Raw genomic sequence first — 14,191 nt, forward strand, 5'->3', positions numbered from 1 at the left:
TATGGACATTATTCACGTCATTTCATTTTGTTCCTACGTCGAAAATTCTGGTTTCTATGGCAACAAATATAATTATATAAAAAATTCTGACGATGGTGGAGCTGGTAGGGGACATATATTGCTTGGCAACAGTCTTGTTTAAAATGTTCCTTTGTAAAGTAATTATTGATAAGGGGGAAATAAGCAAAGCACAATATGTTACTTTGTACTTTGGTATTTCTCTTTTATTTCATAAATGAAATGCCCTTGTTGTAAAAATTATATAGAACTATGAAAAACAGGGTAGCATTTAAGTTATCTCTTGTTATGGGTTCCTCTGAATGAATTGTCTGGACTGGCAGGCTTAGTTGGCAGGGAGCTGGACTTAACATCTGAGGATGGTGAGTTTGATACTCTGCTTGGCCAGTTTAGGGATTGTTCATGAAAACCTCTACGACCATTCTATCTGACCTATGATTTAAGTGGGGCAGTTGATAGTTTGTGGCATAAGTATGTGCCATTGTAAAATGCAGCTAACAAATCAAACATTTTTTTTTATTAAACAACATAGGCATGGCAGCTATAGTAATGATAGGTAAGTTTCTACTGTCTGTTGATGTCCTCTATCTGTTTCAATGGAGTGATGTTTGTGATGAATGGACTCGTAATGCAAGTCCCTGCTTGGTATCATATTTCAATACCTTTGTTTAATTACTCTGTCTGAAGTGCAAACCATCAGCACTTGGTGAGTGATTAAATGAAAGTGAGGCACTGGATTCCTGCTTTGGGTCGATCTCAGTTCTCTTAACCTAAAACTGTTTATCTGACATAAAAATGTTAATCAGATAACATGAAGCTGTCATTCCATCCTTGATGCATTGTATTAAGTTATTTTTTTTATACCTAATGATAAAATATGACATTTCTGCCGTGACATAACAGCAGTGAAAAGAACGTATTGTTATTTTCACCGGTGAAAAGAACAAATTTTCGGAACTCTTTGGCTATTTTTAGATTATCATAAATAATTTTATACATATTTTCTATGATCACGAGTGAATTCAAATTGACATTCCACCGAATCCAACAAATTTTCTTTTATTCTATGCTTTTTCACTGTTTATTGACATTGTAAAAGAGTTTAACTGGAGTTTTGCTGGTATAATGACATAATTTCGTCCCACTAATGACATCATTTTGTGTTTTGAAATGTATTGAGGCTCCCCACGGGAGAAACTCTGAGAAAGGGTAACTTTTCAGCAAAGGGACACAGCTGTTAATTATTTTATTGAAAAAGAGGCATAAAAGAAACAGAAAATTTGTTCATGTCAGTGTAAGATCTTTGTTATTTCACTCGTGATCACAGAAAAATAAGCTTTTATTCGTGGCAGCGCAACTCGTGAAAATATATTTTCTATTATCACTCGTGAAATAACAAACAATCTTACACTGACATGAACAAATATCCTCTATATCTATATCTATAACACAATATAACATAAAATAAAATATTGGTGCTCAATATATTTGCAAACTTGTGTATGAAAACTGATAGCTATTTAATAACATTCTAACTAAAGATACAAAATAATTACCCCCGGTATTGAGTTAGGGATTTGTCGACATATATTTTTTCGTTCAAATTTCAATGGAAAATAGTATTTGTTTTCCCAAATGAGACTACAAAATCCCCAATGGGAGCCCCCCCCCCCCTTAAAAATATTTATTTATGTTTAAGATCTCAACATTTTGTTCCCATCCAGCTTTATAAGTTGAATCTAATTACATGAAATATTGAAACACTTTAATAATTTGTTAGCAAAACAACTACTAGTATAACACTAATTTCCCAACTTTAGTCAATACATTCCATTTTTTTCAAATCCAATGGAACCTAGACCCGTTTCTATAATGGTGGGAAAAAAACACTGTGTAAAATATCATAGTTTTTCATGTATGAATGAAAACAAAAACATATTCAAATTATAATTTTGAATTATTTGTAACCTTATTCATTCTTACAAAAGCACACATATGTCAATTTATATGTGTCAATATATACATGATCGTAAATTTCTGTAATGTAGTATGGATCTGAATGCCTTTTTCTGCTTAAACAATTATCTTGCCATCTTTTTTAATGTAAGCATTTAAACTCCCTTATGCATAATGAAAATCTCTGCACTTAAACACAACAACAAAATATGCAAAAACATGTCTTATGCAATATGTGGTCACCATATTTCGCAGTTTGGTAAGGAGCTTCCCTGTCTGCAATAATGGCGTGCAAGGCTTCCTGGTCTCATTAATGGGCAGGGAACTCCTGACACGATTGTGCAGATGCGCTGGACGTATATGGCTCAAAACCTATTTTCAAATACCACCATATTATAACAAGAGCAGACTTGTCGCTTATTTCTCTCTATCTCATATCTTTTTTCACAGAAATTTATATATGATTCAGTACATATATATTTACATAATTACTAATTGACCATATCTTCCAACAATATGGAAAAAAAACTTTTTTTACATGGTTCTTTGAGTGTTATAAATTATTCATGATTTTGAAGTTATATGTGTGTTTTATTGACTTCACTGTAACAGTCATGTTAACCCATTTATGCCTTGCGTCTAGAAAAAAGGCCTTGGCAAACAGCGTAGACCCAGATGAGACACAGCATAATGCGGGGTCTCATCTGGGTCTGCGCTTCTTCCTCAAAGGAATTTCTGTAAGAAATATTCTAAATATAGAAATATATATACTAGACATCCCTAATTTTGGAAATAAATTGATCCAATTTAGAAGGGTGGGAGAGTCCACTAGGCATAAATAGTTTAAAGTCTTTCATAGAAATATGCACTGAGTAAGTAGGGCACGATCTAGGATCACAAAGGTGTAGAATGCTGCTAAAGCAGGCAGGGCGGAAAGCTGGACAAGTCAGGTTACATTTTTGTAATTGCTAAATCAAAGGAATTTCTTAGTTGAACAAGTGTAATTTGGGTAGTAAAGCAGTGTATTTGTTTCATTTGCCATTGAATATTTTCAAAAATATGTTGAATTTCAAATGATTTCAAACTGTTTGTGTTGACCATACCGGAGGGACATGAGCTGGGCAAAGCTCCTTGCAATTTCACTCTCAGTCTGTCCTTAGAGTCAGGAAACATAATCATAAAACAGAGACTAAAATGGTGTTTGAATTAATTAGATATTTTGTAGAAATTCAGATATACATGTAAGTAATACTCATGAAATATTTAATGCACATCCAAACTAGTTACCATCAACTATTGACAACAAATTATAACAGAAAATTATTAGTTATTAAATAAACAATATGCCTAATCCTGTTATACCAATGTGTATTTGCCTTTGTTTGCAGGATGTTGGATGCAGTGAAGGTTGCCAGCAATCAGAGAAACAAGCCGAAGATTGTGAAAGTAGAGGAGAAGTGTCCTTCATGTCAGGAAGTACAGGAGAGCTTTGTCAAGCTCAGAAAAATCTGCATGTCTGGTACGCAACCGACTGGGATAGATATCTTGATGCAGTAAAGGGCAGCCAATTACTGATCCTATTTTTTTTCTTTCAAATCTAAAAAAAACATTGGTTGATTTTTCCAGGAACTGTAATTCGCATAGGAGATTCCTGGCCTTATTGTTTGAAGTTGATATTTAGATGACTTGTTTCAAATGATAATGGGAAGCAAGCAATTGTTTAGAGTTTAAACAGTAGGTTAAGTTAACCATGGTTAAAGTTCAGAGACGAATTTCTCTTCTTAAACTAGCATAAACTTTGCCATGGAGGCTTAATTCTGCAAAACTGAGGAAAAGTTTGTTGCGCTTTTTAATAGTTTTTAATGTGTGCAGGATTATTAAATCTATGTTTATTGGAAAACAAAGCATGATTATTATTTGTCTTTGGGTAACTCTTTGAACAATTGGACCCAAATGACAGGTGTATGAGCCGCATCATATGAAAATGGGTCTTATGCCATGCATGTCTTGCGTAGCTCCAGACCATTCTGAGTGACCCTGTCTGCTATAAAGTCATGGAAGGTTCCATAGGTCTTGTAATCAGACAATGTCTGAAGTTATGCTGGCCGCATGTGGTATAACACCCATTTTGGCATGACATGGCGCATATGTGACTTTTAAAAATTGAAAGGTGGCAAAACAGTAAAACTATAAGTTCTGATGCACTATAAATGTGTGCTTTTGAAAATTCACATTATAATGACTGTCAAGTGATGCTTAACATATGACATATCAATACAGGTTCAAGGTAGTTGAGGAAAATAACAAATCGACAAGTAAAATTTACCATAGTCTTTCAGCATTAGTGTCTGGTTAATAAAACTTATTGATCTGTATTGTATGAACTATTGTGTTGATTGTATTTCATATCAACAGACACAATGCAAGAGTTCTCGAATCAAGATGCAGTGTGGAATACAAGTCTTGAGAACACAAGATGGCTGCTACTAGTCTCCCGATGTCTGGCAGCGTGTAATGAGGTGGCAGAGGAAGTGACAGGGGGCAAGAGAACTGTTGTGATTCAAGGTCAGATTTGGGACTCACAGTGGTTAAGTTTCATGATTCTTATAAGTTAAAGCTCAGGGATGACACTTACCACCTAAACTGGATTTTCGCTAAGAAGAGACTTCAATTAAAGAAAAATTCCATAACAGAGGAGAGTGTCATCCCTGATAAGCCTGCTCAGGCTAATATGGGACGACACTTTCTGCACATGCATTAAAGCCCGTTTTCGCAGATTGCAGCTCATGAATATAAGTTTTGTAATTGTGTAGTTGTTCTCGTCTCTTTGTATAATAAATAATAGTGATTAAAGATAGCTCTTCATGTGTCATAACAAGCTGATTATCTGCTGGATTTCATATGCATTAAGCGCTGTTTTACCAGAGCCAATCTCATATGTATTCAGAGAGGACCGGTTGGGACCTGTCCTGTCTGGTGTCAAGCGTGTCCCAGGTGCTGCTGGACCCACACTACCGGACCCTGGCAGGGTTCCAGGGCCTTGTGCAGAAGGAGTGGGTCCGGATGGGACACCCCTTCCAGAGATACCTCAGCCTTGTCACTGTCTCAGAGGCAGACACAGAACAGGTACCAGCTGTGTACAATGGAGCTTTAAGTGCAGATTTTGTGTGAAATGTTTTTCTTTATCTGCATTGAAAAAGTTTTTTTGTCATGAACTTACTATAGACTTTGCTAAAATACAGACCCATTAAAAAAATGGACCCTTTTTCAAAATCACATACCATACGATCAACATAAACCACATGTATCTGAATGAAACCACCATTGGTATGTACAAAAGAAAACAGATTACCATAATTACTTTAAGTTTTTGGACACTTTGAATTTTCTGACACCCGCTTTTTAGCCAAAATAAAAAAATATTACTCTAAATTTTCGGACACAGGGGTTTCTTTCCATATTAATGACTGATTTTTTGGACAGGATGTATTACAGCCCTAATTTGCCTGATTTCTGCCTTGTTTTGCTTATCTGGTGACAATCTGGTGTATCTCGACCATAGGTTTTTACAACAGGATTAAGGTTATAAAACCTGGCAGATAAATGCCTGAGGGATACAGACAATAACATTTGCGTGAATTGGTAAATAGCCATGTATACCTGTAATCAAGAATGGGTTTACCTAACAGCATTTGAAATGATATCCTATGAACTTTTTTGTTCTATATCATACTAGGTAAAGGTAGCAAAGCTTTGGCCTGGTATTTTACAAGCATGTTCTATTAGTCATTGATGCAATGGACACTTACATATTGCATCATATTATCCAATTGTCCATGAAACATTTTAAGTTTCTCTTAATTTTCGGTCACATATTTTTATGCTCCCCATATTTATACAATGTAAATGGGGAGCATATAGTTGCCAGTTTGAGGTTACTTCCTTCCTTCCGTCACACTTTTGTTTACAGTTTCTAATAGCGCCTTCACTACTTTACTGATCTCTTTCATATTTGGCATGAAGGTACCTTGCATGGACCTCTACCTTTTGATGAGGTTTGGGGTCACTGGATTCAAGGTCAAGGTCACCGATGCTATAAATAGATTTTCTGTCACGCTTTTGTTACAGTTTCTCATAGGGCCTTCAATACTTTACCAATCTCTTACATATTTGGCATGTACGTACCTTGCATGGACCTCTACCTTTTCTTGAGGTTTGAGGTCACTGGGTTCAAGGTTAAGGTCACTGAGGCTAATAATAGATTTTCTGTCACGCTTTTGATACAGTTTCTAATAGCGCCTTCAATACTTTACCAATCTCTTATATATTTGCAATGTAGGTACCTTGCATGGACCTCTACCTTTTGATGAGGTTTGAGGTCACTGGGGTCAAGGTCACCAAGGCTAATAATAGATTTTCTGTCAGCGCTTTTGTTACAGTTTCTCATAGGGCCTTCAATACTTTACCGATCTCTTACATATTTGCCATGTTGGTACCTTGCATGGACCTCTGTATTTTGATGAAGTTTGAGGTCACTGGTGGGGTCAAGGTCACCAAAGCTAATAATAGATTTTCCATCACGCTATTGTTACAGTTTCTAATAGTGCCTTCTATACTTTACCGATCTCTTACATATTTGCAAGTAGGTACCTTGCATGGACCTCTATCTTTTTGATGAGGTTTGAGGTCACTGGGGTCACTGAGGCTAATAATCGATCTTCTCAAGGTCATACTTTTTTCCACACAATTAAGCCATATATCGACAAAGCATCATTGGGGAGCATCCATCAGTTTTACTGATATCCTTGTTTCTCTAAATTTTGGGACACCTGATTTTTTGGAATATTTTTCACATAAGATTTTTGGACACAAAACAAATAAATTATTTTAAAGTGTCCAAAAACTTAGAGTATTTCGGTACATTAGGTTTCCCAAATTTGAGAATATCATTATTATGCTTGCCTGAAATTGGAAGCAATAAGCATATAACTTGTCCATTTGTTTGTTCTGAGGCTTGTATTTTCTCTTTAGTTACTGGTTATATCTAGCTCAAAGTGTCCCATTTGAACGACTTTTGATGTGTAGATGATTGTAAAGAAAGTAATTTTGACTGCGAATAGTTTTAGAAGAATTATAGCTTTTGTCATTTTATTGTAGAATATTTATTGGATTTATTTATTTCAGGTTCCGATTTTTCTTCTTTTTTTGGACTGTATATGGCAACTTTTGATACAATATCCAGCTGCATTTGAATTCACGGAAACCTATCTGACCACAATATGGGACAGTGCGTATATTGGACTCTTCGATACATTCCTATTCAACAATGATCATCAGAGGTACCATTTTTCCAGAAATGAAGGCAAGAACATAAAGCAGTTCAAGCTTCCTTCAGTTTGGAAATGGGACTTTCAGCTTGGCTCAGAAGATTTCTCCTTCTTCAAGAATCCCCTGTACCTGATAACCCACGATGAGGAACTCGTGTCTTCTCTGAATGAACTACAGGTTTTATCGATTCAGGGAATGTTCTGCCGTAGTTCAAGGAACAATTCTTTTACCACCAGCCTAGAACAAAATAGAAACCACAGTCAAGATGCAAGACCTGAGCGGATTGACCCACTGAAAAAAGACTTATTGGTCCCGAACTGTTCATCGCTGTCCATCCGGCTGTGGACCCAGTGCTACCTGCGCTGGCAGAGCCCCGCCCAGATCCTGAGTGGAGGGACCCCTACTCAGTATTTGCAGCAGTGTGTCATGGTGGAGGAAATTGCACAGCTGCACCACAAATTGAAGACTCTGCAGTTGCGTGAAAGTTTGTTTGTGGAGTTCCGTTCCAAGAACGACCTAATCGTCAGTCATCAACCGAACAAGTCGAAGATATCTGAACTGCTGAATTCTACAGCTTTATCGTCCTCGTTTCCGTTCTCTCCCGGCCCGGCACTGAAGGAAAAGCAGTTCTCATTCACGCCGATCTGTTCATATATTCGAAACAGTAGCTTGGACTATGATAAATATGTGGACGATGACTGGACTGGAACCTTATGAACTCAAAAGCCTTAGTTTTAAACCCATCAGGATCCTGATGTAACACTTAATCTCTAATCATACATGTAAAGTGGCTTTTTATGCCCCCGGATCAAATGATCCGGGGTATATTGTTTTAGGCCTGTCTGTCTTTCTGTCTGTCATTCCGTCATTTTGTCCCAAAACTTTAACCTTACATTAAAGTTTTGCAATAACTTTTGAAATATTGAACATAGCAACTTGATATTTGGCATGCATGTGTATCTCATGGTGCTGCACATTTTAAGTGGTGAAAGGTCAAAGGTAAAAAACAAACAAGCAAAAAGCGGTGCATAAGGGGGCATTGTGTTTCTGACAAACACATCTCTGGTTGAAAGAAACTTTACAATCATTGAGAATTACAGAATTTTTATATTGGAGCTGTTTACCTTCGGTTTACTTTTCCAATGGCTGTAGGACATTTATATTCCAGTAATTGTTTAGTCCCATAAAAAATAAGGATAAAGCTGTGATGAAAATGTTGATGAATTGTGTATGTATATAATTTTCATTGTCTAGAGCAATGTAGGCTGTAGACAATTGTTGCCATTGTGGGACATTTGAATTTTTGTTTGTTATTTATCAACCTCATTAAGTTACTGGTCATACTTGTAACAATTACGCCATTCCATTGTTTGTTTTAAGCTTGTTTACAAAACATTATTTAAATTGATATAATGGTCATATTTATTTATGCTAGCATGGTTGTATGCTCTCAAAACTAAAACCCAAGTAAATTGAATTGTATGTAGATTATTAGCAAATATTAATAAATATACTATAAATATGCCCCTACTTTCAGAAGGTTTAGATGGGCTTATAGATTTGCACTTTTCTATCTATATTAACCAGCATGTGAATGTACACCCCTTGTATTTTAATTTTGAAATTCTCATAATAAACAGATTTATTGCCTCTTTTATGCATAATTGATACAATTTTTATGCTCCCCAAAAATTTATTTTGGGGGGAGCATATAGTCGCCACTTCGTCTGTCCGTCTGGTGTCCGTCCGTGCATAATTTTTGTGTCCGGGCTATTTCTCAGAAACTAATGACCGGAATTCAATGAAACTTTATGGGAAGCTTCACTACCAAGAGAAGATGTGCATATTATCAGCGGGTTCTGGTCGGATGATTTTTCACAGAGTTATGGCCCTTTGAAATTTTCCATTAACTGTACATATAGTGCAATTCTTGTCCGGGCTATTTCTCAGCAACTAATGACCGGAATTCAATGAAACATTATGGAAAGCTTCACTACCAAGAGGAGATGTGCATATTATCAGCGGGTTCTGGTCGGATGATTTTTCACAGAGTAATGGCCCTTTGAAATTTTCCATTAACTGTACATATAGTGCAATTCTTGTTCGGGCTATTTCTCAGCAACTAATGACTGGAATTCAATGAAACTTTATGGGAAGCTTCACTACCAAGAGGAGATGTGCATATTATCAGCCGGTTCTGGTCGGATGATTTTCACAGAGTTATGGCCCTTTGAAATTTTCCATTGTACATATAGTGCAATTCTTGTCCGGGCTATTTCTCAGCAACTAATGACTGGAATTCAATGAAACTTTATGGGAAGCTTCACTACCAACAGGAGATGTGCATTTAATCAGCCGGTTCTGGTCAAATGATTTTTCACAGAGTTATGGCCCTTTGAAATTTTCTATAAACTGTACATATAGTGCAATTCTTGTCGCCCCAACTACTTTTCCTTTTATCTGAATATATAGTGCAATATTGTAACAAAAAACTTTGGGGAGCATCACCCATCTCCGACGGTTTCTTGTTAACTTGTGTAGCTCATACAGTGAGTAAGCAAAGTATTGCTGCTATTGAACTGAAACTACACAAACATATAAACCATTAGGTGAACTTGCAGACCACTATAATTAAGTACAAATGTTTTTTATATAACCCTAGTTATGTCCCCTTTTTAAACATAAAATGACATTTTTTGCTCGTTTAGTGTATGGCTAAAATAATGTTGCTGTTAGAGGGCTGAAACATAATGAACATATTAACCAGAATGTGACCTTGCTCACATCTATATTTTAGTTGGGATATTTTTTACAAAACCACAAAGGCCTTTTTGAAGCGGATTTTTTTTTTTTAAGTTTCGTCATGTGTAAATCAAAAAGTTGTGCTGCTAGAGGAATGAAACTTTATGCTATACACACATAAATAAACATAATATAAACTGTCATGTGAACTTGCGCACCTTAATATTTTTTATTCAGAATTGTTTGATATTTTAGGAGGTTTGGGACAAAACTAATGTTGGGACATCAGTGGCCTGTGGACTCATTTCTTGGTTGCCATATTATGTATGACACATGTCAATCCGTCTGATAATCTAATTCAGTTTTAAAGTGTTCCTATTTAACATGAATGGTGTGCAAAGGGGTGTGATACAGATATCAAGTTTATATAAATAGTGGTGCATTGTTAAATTCCCATTTTCTTTTCATTGAAGCCTTTTTCTATACCACGTTATTATCCAGTCCTTTGATCATAGAAAAATGGCACCATGTACATTCTAAGAAATGTTTTCCACAATTTTCCAGCTAATTGTGCACTAGATGGTAGATAGATAGATTTATTTCGATAATGAGCAACATAACATAATACAACAACACATACATACATTAAAATTTAACAACAATTAAAATATGTTATTAATGAAATGATGTGTGATGAAATTTTATTCAAGAATATGTGGATTGTTTTAATGGCTGATTTTAAACTGTTGAAATGTCTCTTGTTTAATGCTCTATACATGTATTGAAGATGTTGTTTAAGAGGTCATGGAAGACTTATGTTAGAAACTTAAGTGCAGTAAGATTATTACATTTTGTTTAAAGCAGGAAACATTGAAGTTAATGTGTACATAATATGCCATTCCATTATGTAGATATATATGATTGTAACAGTGATTTTGCAAAACTTTGTATAATGGTTTTCATATTTGCAAAGAAGATTTTTATTGTATTTTAGACAATCAGAATAAGCAAAATTTTCTATTTATAATTTCATATGAATTTTTCCAAAGCTGGATGTTTTTGTTTTTTTACATTTTCCTTATATATGATCTGTTATTCAGCTCATATTGAATTTACACGTATTTTCGACAAATGAATACTTGCAGCTTAATGTGCATCACAATGCAATAGATAATGGGGCAAGGTCAGCGTTAAAAATGGCGTATAATTGCCTATTATATGTTAGGGTCTGGTATTTTTCTATTTGTGAGCTTAGTTGTGTTAACCAGATTTAACAAACATATTTATGCAGAGTAATTGTTACAAAACCTTAAAATAGTTGTTTATTGAACAATGTTAAAATATCTATACATATATGGTGTTTTGATGGTCAAGCCACATGTGATAGAACCTATTACTTCATCAGTAAATTTCTATAAACATTATTCCGAAAAAGTAACTTAAAGTTCACAATCATGTAGTAATTTAATTTGCCTGTGGGTGTCTGATAGATCTGGATTAATGTTAAATAACTGGTATGTGAAATCTTTAAATTCCATATTTCTCATTGCTATTTTTCTAAACTTCTTTTAAGAGTAATTTTACATGGAAATGCGAAGTAATGAAACAATTTATTGAGCAACGTGCTGTGTTATGTTTCTCATTTAAAGGCAAAGGTGACAGAGGATGTGTTAGTCATGATATGGTAATAAATGTTCTTGTGAAAGTCTGTTCTGTTTCTATATCATGCATACTTGTATTCCAAACTAAATTGGCAGAATGTATCATCATGTGAAGACTGCATGTCTCGTGCATGAACTGAAAGGTCAATGTCAAAATTAGCAAGTAGGCTTAAAGTATGACAACAGTTACAAGGGTATGCACATACTGTGTTAACTGCTAACATAATATCTGTCACATAACATTAGCTTATGTGTCCATTGGCATATAGCAGGGAATCTGTGTCCTATGGACACATTTTTAGATTACCAACACTTTTAGGCCATCATTAGAGTCCATGTTTACATAAATACTTTATGGATTCTTCTTTATCAACTGTAAGTCACTAGGCTATTTATAAAGTGACAATGTCTAAAATCTTGCACTTTAAACAAACAAAAGCCCATATGATATGACCAGGGTCATGTGAAAATGGGTCGTATGCTATATGTGGCCAGAGTAGTGCAGTCTGGTTGGGAGCTACCTTTTTGGCTGTAAAATAAAGCCAGTGTGTGTGGTCACATTAGCGGGCAGGGTAGTTCCAGATCAGACTGGGCAGATACGCTGGTCTGTCTGGAGCTACTCTGGCCACATATTGCATAAGACTAACTTTTGCAGGTCTTATTCATATAAGAAGCCGAAATTGAAATAATTATATAACAGATTCCCCCACTCTGATGCCTGATCTTAAGTATTACCGGTACTATTAAAATAAGAATCTGGCTGCCTATTCGGAATTCATTTTCCATCCCGGACATATAGTTTGTGTTTATTGGACAGAAGAATGGTAATCAGAACACAGAATGTGTAGGCAGAAGCTGATAGCAGAGCCCAGTACATTCCATTTGTTCTCTCAACAAGTTGTGTGATCTTAGTCGTATTATGTGTAATAGAGTCTTTGTTGGTTATTGGATATTATGATGAATCCAGTGTTGTTGACTTTCTATACCTTTGTAGCAAAGGATAAATTGCTCTGATTACTATGTATAGATTAAGCTAATTTTGACATTCGCATGCAATTTTATGATTTCTTTTTGTTTTTTACATAATGTTTTATGTCCTTGTGATAATTTTGTGTGTATTCATGTTTTCAAATAAATCCAAGGCAACAGGTAAATAACGACAAGTTCATTTGCTCTGCACACAAAATAGGAACTACTTTTCAAGATGTTAATTTTGTTTAGACCTTGCCTTAAAAACTTGTTTCTTATCAAAATGTCTGTCTGTGTGATCAAACATGTTATTTCATATTCGAATTCGTTTTGTTTCTTCTTTTTTTCTATACCTCAGTTTTCACAATTTGATATACATGCTTTCTACTAGCATTTCCAGAGCTTATTTGCTATGTTATTAAAGCCACTTTGTCCTGCAAAAAAATGATTATCTGCTATGTATCTATCACATGTGTTTGGCTTTATTCATCATATTTAAATCTATCAGTAAAGCTTATTTTGCAAGTGTAAGCATTTTCAATACTGACCCCATTTACATTTTCTATGTGATACCAGAAATTTTTGTCTTAGATGGCAATTTTTTCTTTTGTTATTTTTTTTTTCATTCAGTTGATGGGCAGTTGAACTTTTCTTTTTATTGTGTGAGACTTTTAAAAACCAGTGTTCATTAGGTATAATTCTAAATCAGAATATTTTGTTTGTTTTATCTGGTAACACATTTGTATAAATCTGTAGGATAGTATGCTATTAACGAACTGATTCACTCTTTATCTGTTTAAAAACTATTTTACAGTACAATCATTTAATAAACAAACAGAACCCTCTTCATGTTTTTGTTTGGTTTTCTAATCAGCGCTGTTTATGATGTATTTTTCTGCTTTGGATGCATTCATGGTTGTATCCTTGGGAAATTTAGTCAAGATTATTCTGTAATCAAAGAAATCAACATTTTAATAACAGCTCTGTTTTTATAATAGAATTATCCCTAAGTCTCACTGGTAAAACGCTTCCATATTTTAATTTAAGAAAAATTCTGCATAGAGTTTCTTATAGTAAGGGGAAAGCCTTCATTTACAGAAATTTTGGTGAATTTTGATTTCCTTAACGTTTAATACATTATGTGTATTGAAATTGTCCTACTTAAATCTTCATCAATTCTTATGGAGTATGCAAAATAGAGGCTCACCATATAAACCTTTCTTCACTCGTGAGATAAATTTAAGTACACAGTCACACTTACGAAGTATTTAATTTATCTTACAAAATAAATTATTTTTTTTAATGTAACCTGTTTTTCTGTTCATCATACCTCTACGTCCCCATTTTCAAGAAATAATTAAAACATCGCTAAAAAGCTGCAGTTTTACCGGGAAAGAATACTATTTATTTTCGTTTGACGTGTTAATAATGACGTCATGAGCAGGCGCGCATAATACTTGTAAAAAAATTTTTTTTGCTGTTTGTGTTGCATTTTATGTTTAAAATATTTTACATCT

At 34.7% G+C, this 14,191-nt stretch overlaps 1 protein-coding gene across 4 annotated transcripts in view; it reads left to right on the top strand.

Annotated features, from left to right (window-relative positions):
* Positions 1–13,519, top strand: part of LOC127876838 (myotubularin-related protein 10-B-like) — a 33,299-nt gene extending 19,780 nt beyond the window's left edge. For 3 of the 4 annotated variants that reach the window (XM_052422322.1, XM_052422324.1, XM_052422325.1), the window contains 5 exons: positions 551–574; positions 3,363–3,493; positions 4,390–4,539; positions 4,922–5,100; positions 7,159–13,519. In XM_052422322.1, the coding sequence (XP_052278282.1) occupies positions 551–574; positions 3,363–3,493; positions 4,390–4,539; positions 4,922–5,100; positions 7,159–8,019 (1,345 nt within the window). In that variant the 3' untranslated portion in view covers positions 8,020–13,519. The remainder of the gene's footprint in view (positions 1–550; positions 575–3,362; positions 3,494–4,389; positions 4,540–4,921; positions 5,101–7,158) is intronic. The other variant, XM_052422323.1, reaches the window with a different exon arrangement.
* Positions 13,520–14,191: the final 672 nt, after the last annotated feature.

This window comes from Dreissena polymorpha, chromosome 4, assembly GCF_020536995.1.
Source record: "Dreissena polymorpha isolate Duluth1 chromosome 4, UMN_Dpol_1.0, whole genome shotgun sequence".
In the NCBI taxonomy this organism is placed as follows: Eukaryota; Metazoa; Mollusca; class Bivalvia; order Myida; family Dreissenidae; genus Dreissena; species Dreissena polymorpha.